Below are 23,904 nucleotides of genomic sequence, written 5' to 3'. Positions count from 1 at the left end.
ATGCATCTTCCCCAAGAACACTCGTTACCGCGGTAACCACCATACCGGGGGGAGGAGGGGGGGTTATTTGTGGGTGGTGGTGGTGGGGGGACAGAGGTGAGATGAGGGGTGAGAGGGTCCTAGACGACGCCTTCGGTCCTCTCAACATGGAAAAGGAAACGCTTGACTTCCTACTGCCTGAGACACCCCTTCAGAACTACAAGTCCACACCCCTTCAGAACTACAAGTCCCATCTAGAGGTCTCTTCCCTTTCCTCAAGTCGCTGCACTTCTTGCTCTATCTCCGTCTACGTGCTAGCGGGCACCACACCGGCTCTGCTATTGAGAACCCCCGGGTTCTGAGAACCCTCGGTTCTCCTGAGCCCGTCTGGCCGCAGCACGGAGGGCACTAGGACCCTGCGAGCGCGTGTGTGAGCGGTGGAGGTGTGTGTGTGTGAGTCCCCCCTGACTAGATACAGGCAACGTCTATCTGGAGTAACCGTTCGCAAACAGCCCATAATAACTTCATAATAACAAAACGCCGCTGCCACAGCAACAGGCATGTTAAAGGCTTTGTGACGTAATATTTTCGCAACTTATCCTTTGGCTAAAGATGCAGGACACACACACACACACAACCTCCTCAGGCAAGAGACGCAAGCAGAAGGCAGGAGGAGCTCGTAGGCAGAATAATCAACGAATCAATCAATCATCAAATCAATTAATCAACCGATTCAATTTGACATTTTTCTTCTTTCGGGATAAACAAAAGCAGTAGAATTCCTGATTAAATCGATTTCAGTTCAGAGAAAATTGACATACGGTTGAGTACAAGGCTGAGAGTGTGTGTGTGTGTGTGTGATGGTGCAATGCAGAGACTACGCACACACTCCCTTCGCCTGGGTTAGTACTGATGGGAGGGTTGGTAGGGAAAATAATGTGTGCTTCACTAAAATACATCTTTAAATAAGATTGTTCGTTCAACTACAAAAACAAAAGATTGATTCATTTTTTTTCCTTTTCTTCTTTTTCAGAAAAACGCTACACCCGCCCACTTCTCTAATATGTGTGGTTCTGCTGAAGAACGTGTGGTTCTGCTGAAGGAACAGAAGTCAAAGAGATAGAAGAACAGCTAACTCAGCAGCAAATCTCATTTAATTTTTTTCTTCCCTCTTTTCTCCCTCCCTCTCTTTCTTTCTTTCTCTACCACTAAAGTAGACGTCTTCTGTACAGCTAGTGTAGTCGTCTCATACAACACCCCCCCTCCCCCTTCAGAGGCCGGGGGAGGGGGGGAGGGGGGGAGGGAGAGGAGGAGAGAAGCAGGGGTGAGGGGGGAACTTATTACAGTACCCCTCTTCTCAGTAACCATTCACGTTTAGACCCCCAGTCTCCTCCTCGCCCCCCCCCCCCCCCCCCCCCAGTCCCCCCCCCCATCTCTCAAGGCTGATGTGAGAGAGAGAGAGAGAGAGAGAGTGTGAGTGAGTGGAGCAGCTGTCTTCTCTTCCTCTCCCCCCTCCATGGTGGGCTGAGAGGAGGGCGTGCGTGAGGGCACTACTTGCCCTCCTCAGGCTTAATGGCCTGGGGCTTGATGGGACCAGTCCGTATGGGCTTGCCCGAGGAGAGGGAGGGCTTGTCGGGCTCTGCGCGGTCCAGGACGCCCCCTGCCTGGTGGTTGGGGGCCATGCTGTCCAGGGAGGGCTTGCCTCCCTGGTCGAGGCGAGAGGCCTTGCTGACGGTAGGAGCCTTCATCTGCTGCTGCTGCTGCTGCTGCTCTGAGAAGAACTTGTGGGTGGACTGGAGCACCTCCGCCCTCTGCTTCGCCTGGGGGGGGGAGGAGACAGTCAGTCACTCGACACATCACACACTCAGCACCAATCAGACCGCCAGCCAATCAAACGACGGGACACGCAGTCAATCAATCCACCGACGAAACAACCAAAAGACGATCGCATCAATCGATCACGTATCCAAACAGTGATCAGCGAGCCTATGACTGAGTCAAACAGTCCTGTTCCTAGGACGGTACCTTGAGGTCCTGCTCTGCCTTCAGAGCTGCCTGTGTCCCTCTGGGGACCATGGGGGGCCCCGGGGGACCCCTGGGAGCGTGCTGGGGCCGGGGGTGAGGCATCAGCCCTCCGCCCAGAGAGGGGGACATGGGGGGGCCCATGGGGGGGCCCATAGGGGGGCCCATGGGGGGCCCCATGGGGGAGCGTTGGATGCCCCCCGAGAATGAGTTAGCATGTGGGGGGGGCCTGACCAAGGGAGACACCATGTTGGGCTGAGACAGCATCTGACAAGGGGAGACAGCCAGTTAGTGTCAATCACACAACAGGAAGCCACATGTGTGTGTGTGTGTGACAGTGTGTGTGTGAGAGAGTTACCTGTGGGTTGAACTGGCCAGGGAAGTGTTGTGTGATCCTCATGCCTGCAGAGCTGGGCTGGAACTGTTTCTGGTAGAGCATGCTGTTCATCTTACTGGACTGGCTGCTGGGGGAGGTGGAGCTGGCCCTGGGGAGGGAGAGGAGGAGCGGGGTGAGGCGCCGTGTGGAGGCAGGCGGGGGGTGTGTGTGTGTGTGGGGTCGTGATGGCTCTTACCTGTCGTAGCGGTAGTGACTAGACGTGGGCGTGGTGCTTCTGGCGCTGGGAGGAGTCCCTGGTTTGATGTCAATCCCAGAGCCAAACAGCTTCAGATCCATGTCCATCTGGACACACACACACGTTAGATCCCACTGCTAGACAGACAGGCTAACAGACAGGCTGGCTAACAGACAGGCTGGCTAACAGACAGGCTGGCTAACAGACAGGCTGGCTAACAGGCTGGCTAACAGGCAGGCTAACAGACAGGCTGGCTAACAGGCTGGCTAACAGGCAGGCTAACAGACAGACAGGCTAACAGACAGACAGGCTAACAGACAGACAGGCTAACAGACAGGCTAACAGACAGGCTAACAGACAGGCAGGCTAACAGACAGACAGGCTAACAGACAGACAGGCTAACAGACAGGCTAACAGACAGGCTGGCTAACAGGCTGGCTAACAGGCAGGCTAACAGACAGACAGGCTAACAGACAGACAGGCTAACAGACAGACAGGCTAACAGACAGACAGGCTAACAGACAGACAGGCTAACAGACAGCCTAACAGACAGGCTAACAGACAGGCTAACAGACAGCCTAACAGACAGCCTAACAGACAGCCTAACAGACAGCCTAACAGACAGGCAGACAGACAGGCTAACAGACAGGCTACCTTGCTGGAGGGGGGTTGCATCATGCCATGGCTGGGGCCCATGAGGCCCCGGTAACCCTGGGAGACCGGGGGCTGCCTGCTAATGCTGGGGGGCGGGGCCTGGGGCGGAGTGGGGGGCAGGGCCAAGAGGGGCTGCCCCCCCCCAGACCCAAAGTTAGACAGAGACAGCTGAGAGCCTGGCAGAGGAACTGTCACCTGGTGGAGGAGGAGGGGGGGAAAGTTAGACAGAGACAGCTGAGAGCCTGGCAGAGGAACTGTCACCTGGTGGAGGAGGAGGGGGGGCGAGGGGGGTTAAGGAAAGTGTGTTTATGTATCTGAATACTACATTACAGTACATATTGTGTGTGTGTGTATGTGTCTGTGTGTGTGTGTGTTACCTGCTGCATTGCAGAGCTGGCAGACTGGGTGTTGCTATAGTAACTGCTCTGGCCGTGCTGTTGCACCTGCCCTGAGTACATGTTAGAATGCTGATTCATCCCCTGGCGAGCCTGAAACACACACACACACCAAAGAAACAAAGATTAGCATATGAGGACGAGAATTATGGACCACTTTGAAGCTGGCCGACGGTGAGTATGTTGCATGTGTGTGTGTGAGAGCGTGTGTGTATCTGAGTGAGCAGCTCCTCTACCTGCAGCAGGTGTGTGTGAGCATGCATCTCAGAGAGCAGCAGTACCTGCTGCAGCAGGTGTGTGTCTATGAGCTGGGAGGCGCCCATGCCGGAGGGCTGGTTGAGCTGGGGCTCAAACAGGATGGGGATGTGCTGCGTGGAGGAGGGCTGCTGGTAGGCCAGGCTGGACTGGGGCTTCCCCAGCTCAGGGCCCTGCACCCCGGGGTAGCTGTGCAGGGAGGGCCCTGACAGCAGCATGGATGGCTGGGACAGACTGCTCTGCATGAACGCTTGCTGAGACCTGGGGAGGGACACAGAGTTAAGAGGCATGAGGGTGGGTGTGTGTGTGACTGCATGGTGTGTGTGTGTGAGAGACTGCATGGTGTGTGTGTGTGTGTGACTGCATGGTGTGTGTGTGTGTGACTGCATGGTGTGTGTGTGTGAGAGACTGCATGGTGTGTGTGTGTGACTGCATGGTGTGTGTGTGTGTGACTGCATGGTGTGTGTGTGTGTGACTGCATGGTGTGTCTGTGTGTGACTGCATGGTGTGTGTGTGTGTGACTGCATGGTGTGTGTGTGTGTGACTGCATGGTGTGTGTGTGTGTGACTGCATGGTGTGTGTGTGTGTGACTGCATGGTGTGTGTGTGTGTGACTGCATGATGTGTGTGTGTGTGTGTCTCACCTGTAAGGCTGCAGTGAGGAGCTGAACAGGTCCTGGGGTTGGGAGACAGGAGGCCCGCTGCTGAGGCCCAGCTGGGCTGTGTGTTGGTGTGTGTGCTGGGCCTGGTGTGTGTGTTGGTGTGTGTGCTGGGCCTGGTGTGAGTGTTGGTGTGTGTGTTGGTGTGTGTGCTGGTGCTGGCCCTGGAGCGGGGCGTAGATGGGGATGGGGATCTGCTGCACGGCCGTGGTCTGCAGAATGCGTGCAACACACACACAGACACACACAGACCACACACGTACACATAGAATACACACAGACAGAACACAAACACAGAACACACACACAGGCAGAGGGCATTAGTATGCATCGCCAGCTGATGGCCCCTCCCCCTCCCCCTCCCGGGGATGGCCCCTCCCCTTCCCGGGGATGGCCCCTCCCCCTCCCGGGGATGGCCCCTCCCATTCCCGGGGATGGCCCCTCCCCTTCCCGGGGATGGCCCCTCCCCTTCCCGGGGATGGCCCATCCCCTTCCCGGGGATGGCCCCTCCCGGGGATGGCCCCTCCCCCTCCCGGGGATGGCCCCTCCCCTTCCCGGGGATGGCCCCTCCCCCTCCCCCTCCCGGGGATGGCCCCTCCCCCTCCCGGGGATGGCCCCTCCCCTTCCCGGGGATGGCCCCTCCCCCTCCCGGGGATGGCCCCTCCCCCTCCAGGTGAGTGTGTTGGTGTGGTTCTGACCTGGGACAGTCCGGGCTGGAAGCCCTGCTGCTGGGCCAGAGAGGGCGGGGCCAGGCGGGGGTGGGGGGTGCTGAACAGGTGGCTGGTGTCCATGTAGAAGGCCGGGATCTGGGCTGCAGAGCCTGGGAGGCAGAAGGGTGAGGACACTGAAGGGTTAAAGCTGAAAGTTTTAGACCTATTGCTGTAAAGTCTGGTCAATTAATAGGCCAATGGCTGTCCTGATTGACTGTGTCTGGCACGGGGGGTGTGTGTCTCTAAAAAAAAAAAAAAAATCTCAAACTTCCCAAACTTTATTCCCCCAACCTTTTATTTTCCCACACACAACACAAAAAAGTGTAACGTTTAAAAAATATATATAATCCACACAGTGAACAGAGAACCCTAAAACAGTAGAGTACAGTAGAGTCCTATGCTGCGTCGCGGACCTTACGCAAACGTGTTTGACAGTATAAATCAGGCTTGAGCCAGTGTGTGTGTGTGGGTGGGTGTGTGCTGACTACTAACCTCTCAGTGTAAATGAGAGCCTCATTAGACTGAGGTAATCTGAGGTAATGATGTCTGCTCCAGGGACCCAGAGCGCTAATGAGCAGCTAGCTAACTCCCCAGGAGAGGAAGGGGGGGTAATAGAGCTGGCCTAATGCCCTCTGCTGGGGGAGGGGGGAGGAGGAGGGGGGCATAGAATGTAGGACTGAATAACAAGTCTAGATGAGTCTAGATGAGAGTGTGTGTGCGCGCGAATGTCTGTCTCTCTGTGTGTGTGTGTGTGTGTGTATGTACATGTCTGCGTTTGTGTGAGAGAGAGAGAGAGATAGAGGTAGAGAGGGAGAGAGAAAGAGGTAGAGAGAGGTAGAGAGAAAGAGAGAGAAAGAGAGAGAAAGAGAGAGAAAGAGAGAGAAAGAGAGAGCGAGGCAGTGCTGACCTGCTGCAGACTGGGACACGTAGACCTGAGGGCTCTGCTGTTGGGACAGCAGGGGGGCGACGCAGCCCAGCTGGGAGAAGCTGCTGCTGGACATGGCCCCTCCCTGCAGCTGCTGGGGCTTCACCTTGCAGATGTTGGGGGGGTCAGAGGCCGTGGTGGTCTTGGTGCCCAGGGAGGACGTGGTGTAGGTGCCAGACCCTAGGGGGAGGGGGAGGAAGGGGGAGGAAAACTTGAGAACAGAGATTCTTATGGGAGAGTGGAGGTGGACAAGACCGGCCTTCGGATAAGAGTGAAGATTAAGAACATTTTATGTGACAAGCAAAACAAAAGCTGTCCCATCCACGTTTGAAAACAACCCCCCGCCCCTGCCTGTGCACGGGGAGCAGGGAGGAGAATGTGTGTGTGTGTGTGTGTGTGTGTGTGTGTGTGTGTGTGTACCTGACAGCGAGGTGCTGGGTGTGACGGAGGCCACAGGGATCTGAGGCATGGAGGCAGAGGAGAAGGAGGAGTAGGAGGCAGGGCAGGAGGTGATGGGGGAGGAGGAGGAGGTGACAGGAGAGCTTTTGTCCCCCAGGCTGGGGGAGTTCTCCCAGGCCTTGCGGGCTGACTCCATCTGGGGAGGAGAGGAGGGGAGGAGGCAGAGAGAAAAGTAGTCAGAAAAAGCACATCTCTGGATTGTCTGATTCTGGAAGCACAAGAGTTTTTGAGGGTCAGGCATGGTACAGTAAAGTGTGTGTGAGGTCACCTTCAGGGTGAGGTCGACGGTGGCGGGGGAGACAGTGCTGAGGCTGGAGCTCTGCTGGAGAGCCTCCCTGCGAGGCAGGTGGGGCAGCGCCACCTGGTGGACACACACAAGACGGCACCTCAGAGAACAAGCTGGCACAGTACACAAGACAGCACCTCAGAGGACAAGCTGGCACCTCAGAGAACAAGCTGGCACAGTAAACAAGACAGCACCTCAGAGGACAAGCTGGCACCTCAGAGAACAAGCTGGCACAGTACACAAGACAGCACCTCAGAGGACAAGCTGGCACCTCAGAGAACAAGCTGGCACAGTACACAAGACAGCACCTCAGAGGACAAGCTGGCAGCTCAGAGAACAAGCTGGCACAGTACACAAGACGGCACCTCAGAGAACAAGCTGGCACAGTACACAAGACGGCACCTCAGAGAACAAGCTGGCACAGTACACAAATACATCATGTTGTTATGACTGTTGTCATGACTGGGCTGTTTTTATGACTGTTCTCATGACTGGGCTGTGCCTCACATTGGCCACCAGACTCTCCTCCATCTTGCTGCCGACAGTAGGGACGCTGTCTGCCAGGGATGAGGAAGGGGTGGTGTAGTCAGTCACGGACTCCTGAGAGAACACACACACACACACACAGTTAGAACAGCTCTGCGTGTTCCAGAGGCTCGTGCAGTCAGACGGTGGAGACGTGTTGTACCTTGGAGCTGCTGGTGTACTCGGCCGACGGCACGGTGATCATGCCCTCGATGTCTCCCCCCAGCTCAGGCACGCCGGGGTCCGTGGTGGGGGGGCTGGAGGCGGCCGGCCGGACGCTCCCTCCCCCGGACACGCCCGCCTCCAGGCCCTCGCCCTCTCCTACACGGCCGTCCTTGGCCTTGCGGTTCTTCAGGGAGCGCTCCTTGCCGATGGGCCCAGGCTTGTAGCCCTTGGTCTCCACGGGCTCCATGTCTGGGAGCTGGAGACACACAGGACCACACATGAAGAACCTTCTGGATCAACTGGGATCTTTTTTTATACAGCACTGGAACTACTACTACTGGATACAGTTTCTGTATGAATAATTGTGTGTGAGAGAGTGTGAGTGCCTGTGTGTGCGAGAGAGAGAGAGAGTGTGTGTGTGTGAGTGCCTGTCTGCGTGTGTGTGTGAGAGAGAGAGAGGGAGAGATGCAGAGAGAGAGAGACAGAGAGGAGCAGAGAGAGAGCGAGAGAGAGACAGTGTGTGTGTGTGTGAGCTCCGTACCTTCTGGGTCTTGATGGGTCCAGCACGTGTCTGCTTCTGTCTCTGTTCCTTGGGAGCCGGCAGCCCGGCCTCCAGGAGGACCGGGCCCCCGTCGCTGTCCGTGCTCCCCGCAGACGAGGGGGCTCCGAACTGGATACTGTCCAGCCCCAGCTCAGCCACACCCTCTGGTCCCACCTTCACACCCTGACACACACACACACACACACACACACGGTTACACTACATTTACATTTTACATTTAGTCATTTAGCAGACGCTCTTATCCAGAGCGACTTACAGTAAGTACAGGGACATTCCCCCGAGGCAAGTAGGGTGAAGTGCCTTGCCCAAGGACACAACGTCAGTTGCCATGACCGGGAATCGAACTCGCAACCTTCGGATTACTAGCCCGATTCCCTCACCGCTCAGCCACCTGACTCCCTAGTATACCATATCTACTCTCCACACACTAGTGTGACTGCAGCTCACTGAACGTGAGTGTCAGAGATCTCTAGTCACTTAATCCTACTGGCATGTATCCTGGAGAGGAGAGAAGAGGAGGGGAGAGGCAGAGGGTCCTACCTCGGCCGTCCCGGTGAAGGAGGTGAGGGGCTTGTTCCAGGCACTCACGGAGGGGGGCTGCGGGGGGCTGATGGGCCCCACTGAAACACACAGGGAGGCAGCCGTTAGCGGAGGACTGGAGGCCGAGGCCACCTGCTTCTTCTGGAAGTTTCCGTGTGCGCGGAACTCACGTTTCTTGACGTCGGGGAGCACCGCGGAACCCGCCACCTTGTTCTCCCACAGTTCCGTTCCCAGGGTGCTGTGCGGGGCGGGGGCCGCGGGCAGGGGGGCCGGGGGCAGGGTCTTGGAGGTGAAGTCCACCGCGGCTGGGGGGGCGGCGGTGACCTCCTGGGGCCGGGGGGCGGTGGAGACGGCAGCAGGGGGGGGCTGGGAGGGGGGAGGATGGGCGTGCTGGGGGGCAGAGATGGGGGGCTGGGGCAGGGGGGCCTGTGGTGGGGGGGGCTGGGAGGGTTGTTGCTGTTGTTGTTGTTGGTGTTGTTGTTTTTTGGCAAATCTAGGAGGCAGCTTTCCTCCTCCCCCTCTGCCTTTGTCTCCGGAGCCTTTCTTCCCCCAGTTCTGTCAACAAACAGTCAGGAGTTAGGACCCAGGGGGCGCTGGGGTAGTCTCTCTCTATCCCCACTCTCTCCTCCTCCTCTCTCCCCCCCCTCACCTGTGTGGTCTGCTCCTCCTTCTTGCGTCTCTCCTCGTCCTGCAGGCGTTTCTGCTGCTTGCGGGAGACCACCTCGGTGAAGCCGTCGTCCGTGGTGTTGGACTGGGGGTCTTCCAGAGTGGTCACCTCCGGGTGGTCGTCGATGATCACCACACCTGGGGGGGAGGGGGGGCAACAGACCTCACTCACTGTACCAGGGAACACAAACTGTGTACTGCCATTCTGTACCCCTGGACTCTAGAATGGTTTGTCACTGTGTGTAGGGAAGTGTGTGTGTGTGTGTGTATTAGCAGGTGTGTGTGTGTGTATTAGCAGGTGTGTGTGTGTGTGTATTAGCAGGTGTGTGTGTGTGTGTGTGTGTGTATTAGCAGGTGTGTGTGTGTATTAGCAGGTGTGTGTGTATTAGCAGGTGTGTGTGTGTATTAGCAGGTGTGTGTGTATTAGCAGGTGTGTGTGTATTAGCAGGTGTGTGTGTATTAGCAGGTGTGTGTGTATTAGCAGGTGTGTGTGTGTGTGTGACTCACTGGCGTAGTTGTTGAGGTCAAACTGGGACAGTGCGTTCTCCTTCTCCTTGGGCGTCTTGGCGGCCTGCTTGGCCTCGTCCTTGCGGCGCGAGGCCTGGTCCTTGCCGGGCCTCTGGCCTGGGCCGCCTGACACCCCCTCAGGGTTCTGGGGCCCGGTTCTGGCGGAGGGGAGGGCGTACACACACACACACGTTAACCAGATGAATCGACAACACACACACACACGATTCCACCACACACACACACACACAGCGACAAACCATCCCAGAAGTGTTGGAAAAGGGGGGTGGGGGTCTGGGAAGAGATCCTTGCCCTCGCTCTTCTGCACTACGGTTGTGAAGGGTGGAACAGCCTCTAGTTAGAAACGAACAAATGTCATCTTCCTACTGCAAGCTGAACTCTCAGCGACTCACTGCACTCCTGGGAACACCAGGTATGAACGCTTAAACGGCTTCAGGGTGTTTCTGCTGTTCTGACGGGGGAAGAGGAAGCCACGATACTGAGATGGGACGAGAGAGAGAGAGAGACTGAGATGTGACTAGAGAGAGAGAGAGAGAGGGGGGGGGAGGGAGAGGGGGAGTAAGAGAGAGTGATAAAGAGGGGAGAAAGTAGGATAAAGTGATAGAGAGGGGTGGAGGGAAGAGAGTAAGCGAGATGGGGAGAGAGAGAGAGAGAGAGAGATGAGTAGGAGAGAGAGAGATGAGAGAGAGTGGGAGAGAGAGAGAGAATAAGAAAGAGGTGGTGTGTTCAGACTTCTATAGAGGGACGGCCACAGCAGAGGGAGCAGACTATAAATACCCTGAACCTCTGTCTATATTTATCCCTCCCACACAGTTCCAGATGAGGAGGGGAATCAAACACGTCCTTCATATGGGAGGATATTAATACACACAGCTGAAGACAATTAGGTGTGCCTGCACTGTGGCAGTGCGCGCACACACACACAGACACACGCAGGATGACACGAGACAGAAACTGACATTCACACTCTCCCCTCTTGACAACCGACTAGGAACCCAAGAGAAGAATCCAAAACGTGACAACATTCGAGGTCAAACGTGATTTAAAAAAAAGCAGCTGTTGCTTGCTGCAGCGTAACTTTTTTTTAAGTCCCGCCTCTAATCTCTGGTAGACCCCGCCCCCCCCCCCGGTTCTCACCCTCGCCGGCCGGGCTTGGGCCCTCCTCTCCTCTCCCCCTTGGCTCCGGCGTAGCCCCGGCCGGGTTTGGCTCCGCTGTTGCCCCTGCGGTTCTGTCTTTCCGTGGGCCTCTGGCTGGAGAAGCTCCTCTTGGCCGCGGGCGCCACCTCCCTTTTGGGGGTCACCCCGCCCTCGGTGGGGCTCCTGCTCGGCGGGGCAGAGCCTTGGGAGGCGGGCGGGGCCGGGGCGGAGGAGGTGGGGGCAGCGGCGCAGGCGGCCTCCAGCGCCCCCCTCCTCTCCTCTCGCTCTCGGCGTTCGTTGAAGTCGCTGCTCTCCGAGGCGGTCTCCCACTCCTCGTTGGCCTGGTCCGACGAGTTCTGGTTGGACAGGTCTGGAGACTTGGTGCCCACGGCCGTCACGGTGGGACTGCTTCCCTCCGGCAGGGAGGCCTCGGTGGGGGAGGGAAGGTCCGGGCCGGGGGCCCCCACCTCAGCAGGCACGGTGACGGGCGTCCCAGGGGCTCTGGACAGGGTGGGAGACAAGGAGACGGAGGCCACAGGCACTGAGGGTAAGGGGGCAGGGGGTAGGGGGGCCGTCTCCCCCCCAGCCAACACGGCAGCCTCTCTCTCCTTTAGGCGGCGGAAGCGAGGTGGCTTGTCTTGCCTGGGGGGCCGGGCTGGTCTGGGGCGACGGGGCCTCTCTCTGCTGTTTTGGGGGCCCACGTCCCCGAACTTCTTGCCCTCGTACTTGGGGGGCCGTCGGTCAAGGGGAGGATTGTCGTATCTGGAGGGCTCCGCCTCCTCGGGCCTGAAGGTCTCCATGGGCTTGGAGGGCCACTGGGAGGACGCCTCCCTGGCCCCCGGACGCCTGAGAGGGGCCGACCGGGGCCCCCCTCGCTCCCGGGCCCCTCCACGCCGGCTGTACAGACCCCCACGGCCACGCCTGGAGGGCTCTCCTTTGGGCAGGAACCCTGGCTTGGGCCTGCCCTCCTCCTCTCCCCTGGAGCCTCCCTTCTCCCCCAGGGGAGGGGGTCCGAAGCCGGGCTTGACTGCACCAGGCCTCCCCTCCCCTGGAAGCTCTCGTCTGAGCGGCCGGCTGGGTTTGGTGCTGGGCTCTCGGTCGGACGGCCCCGTGTCGCTGGCGGATTCCCGTCCCCCCTCGCTCTCCGTGTCAGTGTCGGATCCCCGTCGGCGACGCCGCTTGGGCATCACCTCAAAGTCCGAGCTCTCGCTTCGAGTCTCGCTCTCCTCGCGGCAGCGGAAGGCGGCCGCGGCGCCCCCGGCGACGGGGAGGTCGGAGCGGGACCGGGGCTCCCGGTACGGGTAGTCACCCCGGCTCCGCCCACGACCGCCTCGGTTCCTCCCCCCGTATGTTCCCCGGTAACTGCGTCCTCTGGAGTAGTACTCTCCGCGGCCACGCCCACGGAAGCTGGCGTCCATTGGCCAATCCCTGTCCCTCTCCCTGTCCCTATCCCTGTCCAGCTCCCTGTCCCTCTCTCTCTCCCGATCCCGCTCCCTCTCTCTCTCCTCCCTCCGGAAGGCGCGAGGGGGCAGGTTCGACTCTTTCCGGGGGGGCAGTTTGGGTTCGGGGTGCTTGTCGTTGGTGGCTGGCTTGTTGTCCGTTTTGTCCTCCTGAGCGGAGGTGGGGGGGGTCCCGGAGGGGGCCAGGGTGTCCCTAGCCCTCTGAGGCCCAACCTGGGGCACCTCCTCTGGGTCGGCAGGCTCCCTCTTCACCTCTGCCTGGGGCCTGGAGCCCTCGGAAACGGCGGCAGCGGCAGACTGGACCTTGGCCACGCCCCCTTCCTTCTTGGGCCTCTCTCCTCGTTCCCCTCTCTCGTGGCGCTTCTCCCTCTCCTCCCTCTGCTCCCTCTCCTCCTTCATGTCCCTCAGGACTGGCTTCTTAATGGGTCCAGACCGGCGGACGGGTCTCTCCCCACCCGAACCCTCCCTGCGCCCGGCCCCCGCTCGGCCCCCCCAACGCAGCTCAGTCTTCTGCCTGCTGGGGGCGGGCGGGAGCAGCTTGTCTGGTTTGTAGAGCACGTCGACAGGAGGTGCAGCCTTGTTGGCTGCCGCGACCTGGGAGAAGGGCTCCGGCCGGGCCTTGTCCTCGGGCCTCTCCCCTGCATCCTGGACCCCCAGTGTTTTTGTTCCCAGAGAGAGGCTGTCGAAGCAGGGCTCGTCCTGGGAGACGACGCCCCTGTGGAGCATGGCCTGGCCAAGGGCCTCCACCTCCTCTCCGCTAGGAAGACCCGGCTCCTTGGGGTCAAAGCTGGACCCCGCGGGGGCCCTCTCCTCCGGGCCCTGGATGAAGGCAGACTGGGGCTCGGACGGCTCCCTGAAGAAGTCGATCTTCCCCCGGGGCTCCAGGGGGTCCTGGGAGTACATGGAGGACAGGCCCCTGTCCAGATCTAACCCTGCGTCCAGTCTGAAGAGATAAAGAGAGAGAGGTTAGAAACAAGCGACCTAAACAACAACATCCACCAAGCTCCGCCCCCTATCACCAAGCTCCGCCCTCTCACCTGGGCTCCTTGTCTTCCCGCCCCTTAGGGGGCGTGACCGAAGGGAGAGGTTCTGATTGGGCGTACGGCTCTGAGCCCCAGACCATGCGGGGCTCAGAGGGGACCCCGTGTTCGCGGCCGGGTCGGCTTAGGTGGTCGAAGGAGTCGGAGCTGGAGCTGGAGTTGTCTCCGGGCTCCCTCCGGACGATCTGCTTGGGGGGCATCCTCCCTGGACGGGTCACAACACAGCAAGCGTCAGAACCAAGGCCTGCTTATGGGAGCACAGCAAGGTTAGAGCTGTGCCCAAACAGATGCACTCAGGTCTGGTGTGGGAAAGGATAGCAACAACGGTTAAGACACACAGAGACAGAGAGACAGACAGAGAGAGAGAGAGAGAGACAGACAGAGAGAGAGAGAGAGAGAGAGAGAGAGGCAGAGAGAGAGGCAGAGAGAGAGGCAGAGAGAGAGGCAGAGAGAGAGGCAGAGAGAGAGGCAGAGAGAAAGAGGGAGAGAGAGAGGCAGAGAGAAAGAGAGAGAGGGAGAGAGAGGCAGAAAGAAAAGGAGAGAGAGAGGGGTAGAGACAGAGACAGATCGACAGAGAGGGAGACAGTGAGAGAAAGAAAAAGAGAGAGAGAAGGAGGGAGAGACAAAGAGACAAAGTCTGAGAGTATTAAGCTCAGTTTTGATTGACAGGTGGTGTGTACCAGGGTGTATGGGCGGTACGTCCATGGTCGGCAGGCCAGACATCATGCGGGGGTCCATGTAGGACTGCATCATGAGCCAGCGGGGGTCAAAGCCCATGGAGGCCAGGTGCTGCTGGTGGTGGGGGCCCATGGTCTGGTACAGGGAGCGCTGCTGCTGCGGGGGCCCAGCCACCCCGGCCCCCCCTGAGGGGGACACGGACCTCCCGCTCTGCTGCTGCTGTTGTTGCCACTGCTGTTGCTTCATCTGCTCCTGTGAGGGGAAAGGAGGGGAGGGAAAGGGGGAGGAGGAGTTAGACTGTGATCTTTGCTGAATGCACAGCTACAGTTAAGGTTCGTAGGGTCAATCTCCATCCTTCTCAGGTCCCACACACACACACACACACACACCGGTGGGACATGCTACCTGCTGTCTGAGGAAGCGAGGAGGCAGAGTTTTCTGGAACTGTTTGGAGTATCCAGAGGAGAGAGGGGGGCGTACTGAGGCCCCGGCCTCCCCCTCCAGGTCCAGGGGGGCCGCAGGCCCCTCCTCCCCGCTGGGGGGGTCCACGCGGGGCAGAGAGGGGTGGGGCTCCTCCACTGTCAGACAGAGCACAAACACACACATGAGAATGTTCTGGTACCCAACAGAACACACAAGGAGGAGGGAATCTCTCCGGAGGAGGCAGAGCAGAACCAGGTCAGGACTATGAACAGCAGGCCTCTGCTGTGATTTGAGACAATAGTTTTTTTTTTGTAACCCATTAAGGAGTAGCGTCGCACATGTGATCGTTCGAATGCGGGTCTTACAGCGTAGCGTCGCACATATGCGATTTGGAACATTCCAACTGAATACTTTCCAATAGACAAAAACTATATGAAAAACGCTATAGTATGGCTTCAAAATGTACTAATGAGGAGGGTAACAAGTAACACTAGCAGGTAGTAGCATTGCTACGAGTGTTATGCTAGGTTGCTAGGTAACGGAAGCTAACTAAAGCTAGCTAGCTTCAGTTTCGGAAAAATAACTAAAAATAACTCACCTCTGCTGTCGTCCACGCTGAAGTAGTCCCTGATGGGCATGGGAATCCTATCGGCCGGGGTCTCCTCCACCAGGGGGCCCACATCTCCCAGGGGGCCTACCTCCGCGAGGGGGCCCACCTCCGCGAGGGGGCTCTCTCTGCTGGGCGGCTTGGGGGACACGGCCACCGGCCTCTGGACTGGAGGGCTGGGCTGGCGAGGCACAAAATGACTGTCTTCCTCCAAGCTGGGCTCTACTCTCTCTCTGTCCAGTCTCTCCAGGTCTCTCTCAGCCCCCTCTCTCTCCGGGGGAGTGGCTTGCAGGAGCAGGGGTGGAGCCTGGGGCGTCGGCGCTGAAGGAGCCGGGCTGGAGACGAGAGGAGGAACAGGAGCAGGGAGGGAGGGTGACTCCTGGTCGCGCCCCGCTCCCTTCTCCTCAGCGGTGGGCTCCGTCGGGGCGGGTCTGGGCTCCGACGAGGGAGGGCGGAGCTTCTCGTTGAGCCGCTTGAGTTTCTCGGCGCAGGCGGCCAGGCGCTGCTCCTCCATGCGGCGCTCCTCCTCCGCCCTCCTGCTCCGCGCACGCTCCACCGCCTCCGACTGCTGCTGACGCTTCTGCCGCCACGCCTCGGAGTCCTCCTCTCCAGCGGGGGGCGCCGCGGCGGGGGGCTTGGACAAGCGTGGGCCTCCGCTGCCCACCACACGCCCCCCAGCATGACCCTGAGAGAGACAGCGAGAGAGAGGGGGAAGAATGACAGAGATAGAGAGAGGAAAGGGGGAGAGAGAGACAGAGATAGAGGTATGAGTAATCTGTACATAAGAAACTATTCCTTCTTCAAACTCCCCCAGCCTGGCACTGCCACCCCGCCCCGGTGCAGCCTCACCTGTTGCAGTCTCACCTGCTGCAGCCTCACCTGGTGGTCCTTGCTGTACTGCCCCACGCTGCCTGGGGAAGGAGTCCTGGGGGTGCCGCCATCTACCCATGATGTTCTGTTACCAGCGCGCTCCTCAGAGCCCTCTGGGGGCCGTGGCCTCATCCGCTCCACTTTGCCCATCCACTCCCTAGAGAGAGAGTAGAGAGAGAGAGGAGAGCGAGTAGAGAGAAAGAGAGAGGAGAGCGAGAGAGAAGAGAGAGAGTAGAGAGAGAGTAGAGAAAGAGAGAGTAGAGAGAGGACAGCGAGTAGAGAGAAAGAGAGTAGAGAAAGAGTAGAGAGAAAGAGAGACTCCAGAGGGTAAGACCACAGAGGACTAACAGATAAAAGACCGATGAGAGACCTCGACAGGAAGGAGGATGGGATACACAAGTTTCAGAACCCACCAGTTCTCTCCTTTCTCCTTGGCCGCTTGGTTTTCCTCGTCGTCGCTGAAGTTGAGTTTCTCTGTGTAGTCCACCTCCATCTGGGCTCCTGGGACAGAGAGAGAGAGAGGTTAACACCCAGCCTCCACCCCCACGCCCCTCCCCGCCCCTCCAGGATAAGCCAAGCAGAGGTGACATCACCGCCAAGTCAACAAAAGCCGAACCAGGAAGCACAACGTCCAGGCCCACTGACCTGCCCAGCCCTCGTCAGCCTCCGTGTCCAGGTTGTCCAGCTCCTTGAGCTCCGTGGCGCTGATGATGGAGGGTCTGTCTGGGTCCTGGAGCCAGGCCTGGGGGGGACCCTGCTGAGGGCGGCCTGGTCGCGGAGCCCTGGACACACAACACAGAGAGGGTGGGGTCAATCCCTCCAGCTACGAACCCCTACAGACCAGGACAGCTCTCTGGTGGGGAGGCCCCGCCCCTAGCCCTGCTCCTGACCGTCTGACCGCAGCTGGAGTTCGGTTGCCGGGCAGGAAACACATTTACATTTAGTCATTTAGCAGACGCTCTTATCCAGAGCGACTTACAGTAAGTACAGGGACATTCCCCCGAGGCAAGTAGGGTGAAGTGCCTTGCCCAAGGACACAACATCAGTTGGCATGACCGGGAATCGAACAGCAACCTTCGGATTACTAGTCCGATTCCCTCACCGCTCAGCCAACTGACTCCAACACACTCAAACACGAGAGGTCTGCTCACCTGGCTCCATCCTGCAGTGGTACGGGGTATCTGAAGTTGCCTTGTGAGGGGGGAAAGGGCATTCGGGGATACGCGTGGAACATCTAGAGCAGGAACACAGACGGTTTATGACAGAGAGAGATTAGAAGTCTGATAACCAAGGAAGACACAGACAGATCTGTGTGTGCAGAGTGGTGGGCATGGAAGTGTGCTGGGGGGGGGACTCACATATGGAGGCATCATGCCCCGGAACTGGGGGTGGAACTGGGGGGGGACCCCGGCCGGAGGCTGCTGCCCCCCGTTGAGTTTGGCCTGGGGGGGCCCCAAGGAGGAGGAGGAGGGAGGGGGAGCGGAGGAGGCAGGGGTGGTGGTCTGGGGGGCCGGCAGGGCGCACTGAGGCAGCCTCTCCCTGGCCTCCCTCTTCTCCCTCTGGCCGTCCCCGGAGGGGGCTCGGCCGGGCTCCTCCGCCTCCCCGGGGGGCGAGGGGGTGCTGCTGGCCCCCTTGCTCTCCTCCTCTGGCACTCTGCTGTCCATCTCAGAGGGGCTGCTGGAAGCGTTCAGATTCCGGCCCCCTCCCTCACGCCAGCTGCCAACATCTGGAAGAGGACAGACGAAGGCTGGTTAGTTTGAGTGTCTGGGACAGAGGCCGGGGTGAAGATGAGGGAGGCTGGGTAAGGGTTCATACTCTGAGGTCTGAGGCTGGGTCCAGGCCCATAAGGCTCCTCCTCCTGCCCCTCCCCTTTCTCTGGCTCTCCTGCAGCCTGCAAGCTGGGAAACTCCTGGTGGAACTGGCTGTTCACCCGCGGAGCCCCTGCAGAACACACAGAGTGGTGACTGAAAGGCACACACACACAGACACACAGACACACAGACAGAGACACACAGAGACACACAGACAGACAGGGCTAGTGACCGGAGCAGGTGGAAGTTTCCGGAAGCCTCACCAGCAGGCTGTGTCGGTGGCTTGCTGTTGGCCCAGGACCTGCTCCCACCGATGGGGACCTCCGGGGGCTGGGCGGCCACCGGTTTGGGGGGGGGCGGAGGGGTCTCCTGCTGCCTGCGGGACAACAAACAGGGTGGTGAGAGGGGGAGGGGCAAGTATCTACAGTAACAACTCCAGGTAGGACAGTGTGCAGGGTGTCTCTTGGGTGTGATTCTCCTCTCTGCACCCTTACCTCTCTTCTCCTTCTGTCCGCGATGCCCAACCACTGCCGTCCTTGGGTACGATGTTCACGTTGGGATCGTTGCCCTTGTTCTCTGCCTTCAGGCTGGGCAGGTTGGCTGGCGGGGGCATGCGCCTGCTGACAGCAACTTTGCCCAAACTCTGGAGCCCATGTCTGGCAGCCACTGTGGGATTGAGGGAGGGAGGGTGGAGGTTTACTGGGTTAAGCCGTGTAACAGGAGAGCTGCAGCTCGCGCTGGGACAAAAACAAGCTCGGGGTCAACGGAAACACTGCTTCTCGCTCCTCTGATTAGCTAAAGCACTGTCAGTTTTGTCTGTATCAGTTACGTATATGTGTCCGTGTGCATGTGTACCACTGAGGCAGTGAATTTGAACAGAAGGCATGGATCAATCGTGACATGCGAGGCCGACGGACGTTCGACCACGGCCTGGTGGCAGCTCACCTGCAGTTTTCTGGGTCTCCAGAGACTTGCCCTTGTAGGTGTTGAAGAGGCTAAGGGTTGCATACTTGGTCTTCCCATCCTTTGCCTTGGTACTCTGCCCTGACTTCTCTGACATTTCGCTGGAAACTCATCGAGTCTGGTCTCCTGTCTCACCCCCAGAACCAGCCTCCTGACGGGGAGGAGAGGGAGGGAAGAGAGGGCTTTACATTTACATTTAGCAGACGCTCTTATCCAGAGCGAATTACAGGAAGTACAGGGACATTCCCCCCTGAAGCAAGTAGGGTGAAGTTCCTTTCCCAAGGACACAACGTCATTACTCACGACAACCTTTTGATTAAGTGTATCCACAGCACCCAGAACGCCACCCCACATCTCTCGATAGAGTGCCTGGTTAACCAACAAACCGCGCTGGGTCCCGCAAACCGTTAAGGAGTAAATAACGGCTTTACTGACTCCCGAGGTTGTGTATAAGTACGTGTGTGCCCCGCGACAAGAGGGTCCACAGTGTGCTTAAACAAACCCGTTTCTTGTCAGCTGCTATTGAGAGAGCTCTGCGAGACTAGAGCACAGTCAGGCCCTTCTCTCCCGCACACGCAGGCAACACCAGAGCCTGGAGACACACACGGGGGGGGGGGGGGGGGGGGGGGTTCACGTGGTCCGGAAAGGGCTCTCTGTCTGTTGTTGTTGTTGTGAAGGGTGATGGAATGAGAGAGACTCTTCACCTCTCCATCACAATGCCTTCGCTCCGCTCAACGGGGCATGTCAGGTTGCCATGCCTACGCCACCTAAGACGGAGAGAGAGAGAGAGAGAGAGAGAGAGAGAGAGAGAGAGAGAGAGAGAGAGAGAGAGAGAGAGAGAGAGAGAGAGAGAGAGAGAGAGAGAGAGAGAGAGAGAGAGAGAGAGAGAGAGAGAGAGAGAGAGAGAGAGAGAGAGAGAGAGAGAGAGAGAGAGAGAGAGAGTGTGGATAGAGAAGTGGAGAGGGAAAGAAAGAGACGGCAGAGAAACTGACAGAGGTGTGTGGCCTCTGCTGAGCCACACAGGGGTCGTTCATAATTGATGTACTGGTATAGGAACACAGACAGGGGAAGGGAGGGAAGCAGCACCCAGTTAAACAGCCCTGACGTCCCCGTAACACCTGCTCTCCCCTCAGGTCTGCCCAGACTGTGCACATCCCCTCAGGTCTGCCCAGACTGTGCACATCCCCTCAGGTCTGACCAGACTCCAGCCTCCTCGCTTCAGAATGACGCAGCGGTCCAGACAAGGGAAACTACGCCTGTACGCCAGGCGTATCTTGAGCAAAACAGATTTTCCGCGACACGAAAGTCCGTTGGACAACACGTTGGCTACTCTGATGCCTGTAATGCAGAGGCCCTGGGAAAGAGAGAGAGAGAGAGGGGGTTGGTGATAAGAGGCAGAGCGGAGTGACAGCTGGGATACTTCCACTGAAGCTTGTGCCCCAGACAAGGCCACAACACAGAACGCCTGGGAGGGCTAGGGTCAGCCTGGGAGAGAGAGGAGAGAGGAGGAGGGGGGGATTAGTGTCACACGAGGACACGGCCTCCACCAGTCATGTTCCTGCACAGCCCATGTTTGCCTCCCTGCCGGCTGGTTTTCTCTCCATTCTCCTCGGGCTCCCCTCCCCTCCCCGCACTACCTGACCTTTGACCTCTTCCCCAGACCATGTTCCTGCTCCAGGGCCCAGCCTGGTCCACACGTCTAGTCTGTGTGAGGAGGGCAGCAGGACCGGGGGGATGGCAGGGGTGCTCCACCTCCTCACACACAGAAAGGACCAGGATGCCCCCCCCCCCTCCCTCCCCCCATCTCCAGCAAGGAAGCACGTATCAAACGTCCCCGATCCGTGTCTTAACATGATACGAGCTTGGTCCTCCGCTTGCTGTCGCTCGCCCCGAGGGCCCACCGCAACACTGGAGAGGCTCTCCCTGCCGCTGCTCTCCTCTCAGGGCCACTCCGGAGACAAAGAGTGCAGCGAAAGGGAATCGGACACGGATCTAATATGCTCTGTTTATTTTCAAGGCAGAGAAAAAGAAAAAGGACTGAGGAATCCTCCCTCAGACCGTCGAAATGCATCCTGCTTCCAGAGCCCCGGAGCAGGGCTGGGAGTCTGTGCAGAGGGGGGGCTGTCTGAGGGGCGGCTGCCTGTGGAGGAGGACAACAACCTGAGTCACCACCTCTCACTTCCTCACACTGGGGTGGGGGGGGGATAACGGCTAGTTCAGTCACCACGGTGACCACGGCAGAGTAGCCCATTTTTGGGATCATTGTCAAGATTACCGGGGGAGTCAGGTGGCTGAGCGGTGAGGGAATCGGGCTAGTAATCCGAAGGTTGCCAGTTCGATTCCCGGTCATGCCAACTGATGTGTCCTTGGGCAAGGCACTTCACCGTACTTGCCTCGGGGGAATGTCCCTGTACTTACTGTAAGTCGCTCTGGATAAGAGCGTCTGCTAAATGACTAAATGTAAATGTAAGATTAATGGGCTTGTAAACCTCAAGTCTGTCTGGAAGACAGTAGGACAATAAACAGGAGTCACATTTTGGATGAAAGGGGATGTAGGTTAGTGGAGTCTCCTTTCCCCTGGGGGGTTAGGATCAATGCAGATGAACGGGGGGAGGAGGAGAGAGGATGAGGAGAGAGGAGGAGAGAGGAGGAGAGAGGAGGAGGAGAGAGGAGGAGAGAGGAGGAGGAGAGAGGAGGAGAGAGGATGAGGACAGAGGAGGAGAGAGGAGGAGAGAGGATGAGGAGAGAGGAGGAGAGAGGAGGAGGAGAGAGGATGAGGACAGAGGAGGAGGTTAAGAGGAGAGAGGAGGAGGAGAGAGGATGAGGAGAGAGGAGGAGGACAGAGGAGGAGAGAGGAGGAGGAGAGAGGAGGAGGAGAGAGGAGAGAGGAGGAGAGAGGAGGAGGATGAAGAGGAGAGAGGAGGAGAGAGGATGAGGACAGAGGAGGAGAGAGGATGAGGACAGAGGAGGAGAGAGGAGGAGGATGAAGAGGAGAGAGGAGGAGGATGAAGAGGACAGAGGAGGAGAGAGGATGAGGACAGAGGAGGAGGTTAAGAGGAGAGAGGAGGAGGATGAAGAGAGGAGGCCAATCAAGCCTGCGGTCTTCTGGGAGGAGACAACATAATTATCTCTCCATCCAGAAGGGGAGAGGAGATTAGATGGTAGCATCAATCTCTCCCTTGTTCTTTTGGGACTGAAGAGTGCAGATTCATTATGCTGACGTAATAACTTCTCAACACCAAAACATACATTTTCAATAAACCATCATGGGTCACAGGGTTAAAACACTTAGGATATTAGGAATCAAGGGCATCTACGAGACCATCACTCAGTCAAACACATCTGTCTTTATTTACAACAAAACAGCTCCTCGATATCAACAATAGTTTACCCGAAAAATCCAATTCTCTATGAAAAGGGCCACGGGATACTGGCTAAGCCCTTCAATTAAATACCCAAATTCTCTCTGCCCCCTCCCAAGTATTGAACCAGTGATGATGCACGCGCCTGCCAGCCTCCCTCAGCTTGTTCCTGTGTATGCAGATGGAAATGATGAATCATTTTTTGACTACTTCTATAATCCAGGCAGCAACACACGTTTGTACATTCACACACACACTACACTGAGTCTTTTGAAAACGAAAAAAAAAAAATTATGTTGGGTCTAATTCGCATGTATGTGTTAAGTTAGTGATTGACAGCTGGGTTTGATTGATTCCTTGTTTAAATTATTCAACTTAACCGGGCTGAAATGTGTCATTGGGAGACTGAGAATTTCTAGCTAAGGAAAATAGTAGTTACACTAGCTTTCCCTTCTTGGCCTCAATCACAAATACAATATTGTTCATCCAAACTCACAATGAAACGGTCTTCTAATCCATCGGATGTGTACTATAATTCACACTAAACCTAAATGCCCACAATGAATATGGTAGAAGTGGCTAGCTATCCTGATTCAGCCGACTGCAAGATGAGTCTTCACACTGGACAAGCCGATGTCGTGTCGGCTGGAATAGGCAGGGTGGGTCGCATCACTACGCCGCGAAGGGGCCTCTGTAGACCGAACCGACTTAGACAAGATAGCCTGGGCATAGCTAAATAATCAAGGCTGTTAGCTAACTAGTATGATGACTTACGACGGTGCGAGAAATTACCCGGCAACCCAGTCTACCTAGCTACTTTTGGACGTTGGCAGCATGGTGGTTGCTAACATGTACCTAGAAAGAAATGTATTTAGCTAGCTAGACTACGTAGCCATACATCTAGCTGCTGCACAGCTATCGCTCGGTGTATGACTGTGTTAGGTTCAGTTTCGGTTCTCAGGTCGCCATCGCATCCACATCACATTGAGATTTTTTTTCTTCCTGTGCCGTGGACACTAGGCGCTTTTAGCTTGCAAGCTAACCCCAGTTTAGCAAGTATGAGGTTAGGCTAAACGTAACCATCGCCTCTCCGACAACGTTACACAGAAATATCCTTGACGAGTTGACCTACCTGGTACCGCCGGTCCTGTGTTTGTCTTCTAGTCTGTCGTACGGCCAGACTAGGCGTCTGAATTTGGGCTGGACTGCGGTGTGCGAGTTAGTGTGGCCGGCGGATTACAAAAGCTGGTTTGCCTGCTAGTTGAGCTAACGATGGTTAGCGCACACTAGCAACTAACAGCTGCTCCTCAGTTGCACGGGCCTGGTTTCTTTCCAGCGTTAACACTGTGCTTTTTCTCTCTCAATATGTCCTCGTATTGTAATTCGGACGTTAATAGTTTTTCGGTGTGTTCCTCTTGTGTTTCAATGTTTTCCCCCACCCGTTATCTCGTGCGACAGTGTAGCTCTAGTTGAGTGAGGCCCCGCTCGCGCCGCGGCCTGTCGCACAATCAAAGATGGCAGACCGCCAATCCACGGCGGCCTGACGTCATCACGCAGACAACGATGCCTACGAAGCGTCTTTTTTTGTTTGTTGCTGAAATATTAGTAGATCCACCTGAAAAGTCTGCTAATGTTCTCTCTCCGGTCACAAA

At 57.5% G+C, this 23,904-nt stretch overlaps 1 protein-coding gene across 3 annotated transcripts; it reads right to left on the bottom strand.

Moving 5' to 3' along the window:
• Window positions 1–1,413: 1,413 nt before the first annotated feature.
• prrc2c (proline-rich coiled-coil 2C) lies at window positions 1,414–23,680 on the bottom strand. Of its 3 annotated transcripts, none has more exons than XM_067229751.1 (34): window positions 23,385–23,680; window positions 18,873–19,041; window positions 18,422–18,593; window positions 18,191–18,303; window positions 17,932–18,057; window positions 17,475–17,842; window positions 17,268–17,350; window positions 16,762–16,898; window positions 16,530–16,617; window positions 16,096–16,273; window positions 15,238–15,931; window positions 14,622–14,794; window positions 14,219–14,468; window positions 13,536–13,743; window positions 11,039–13,441; window positions 9,881–10,038; window positions 9,357–9,511; window positions 8,878–9,262; window positions 8,708–8,787; window positions 8,147–8,329; window positions 7,604–7,861; window positions 7,423–7,515; window positions 6,898–6,990; window positions 6,591–6,765; window positions 6,153–6,350; window positions 5,234–5,355; window positions 4,521–4,747; window positions 3,904–4,138; window positions 3,605–3,715; window positions 3,228–3,422; window positions 2,574–2,680; window positions 2,360–2,486; window positions 2,005–2,268; window positions 1,414–1,799 (listed from the first exon to the last, which is right to left on the bottom strand). In XM_067229751.1, the coding sequence occupies exons 2-34, from the start codon at window positions 18,985–18,987 to the stop codon at window positions 1,530–1,532; spliced, it is 8,544 nt and encodes a 2,847-aa protein (XP_067085852.1). In that variant the 5' UTR covers window positions 18,988–19,041; window positions 23,385–23,680; the 3' UTR covers window positions 1,414–1,529. The 3 variants fall into 3 exon arrangements, with proteins under 3 accessions (XP_067085852.1, XP_067085853.1, XP_067085854.1); XM_067229752.1 differs by having other exon boundaries at window positions 4,521–4,732; XM_067229753.1 differs by having other exon boundaries at window positions 16,126–16,273.
• Window positions 23,681–23,904: the final 224 nt, after the last annotated feature.

Source organism: Osmerus mordax, chromosome 26 (assembly GCF_038355195.1).
Source record: "Osmerus mordax isolate fOsmMor3 chromosome 26, fOsmMor3.pri, whole genome shotgun sequence".
Classification (NCBI taxonomy): Eukaryota; Metazoa; Chordata; class Actinopteri; order Osmeriformes; family Osmeridae; genus Osmerus; species Osmerus mordax.
This window is presented reverse-complemented; position numbering and strand designations above follow the sequence as displayed.

What these genes read in the sequence shown, in the direction of transcription:
- prrc2c (XM_067229751.1), bottom strand. Translation starts at nt 18,987, where the DNA reads ATGTCAGAGAAGTCAGGGCAGAGTACCAAGGCAAAGGATGGGAAGACC. An exon ending in CGTACCGCCCATACACCCTG is followed by an intron (nt 13,744 to 14,218) that starts GTACACACCACC and finishes TGACCCGTCCAG; the next exon opens with GGAGGATGCCCCCCAAGCAG. An exon ending in AGTCACTACCGCTACGACAG is followed by an intron (nt 2,487 to 2,573) that starts GTAAGAGCCATC and finishes CTCCCTCCCCAG; the next exon opens with GGCCAGCTCCACCTCCCCCA.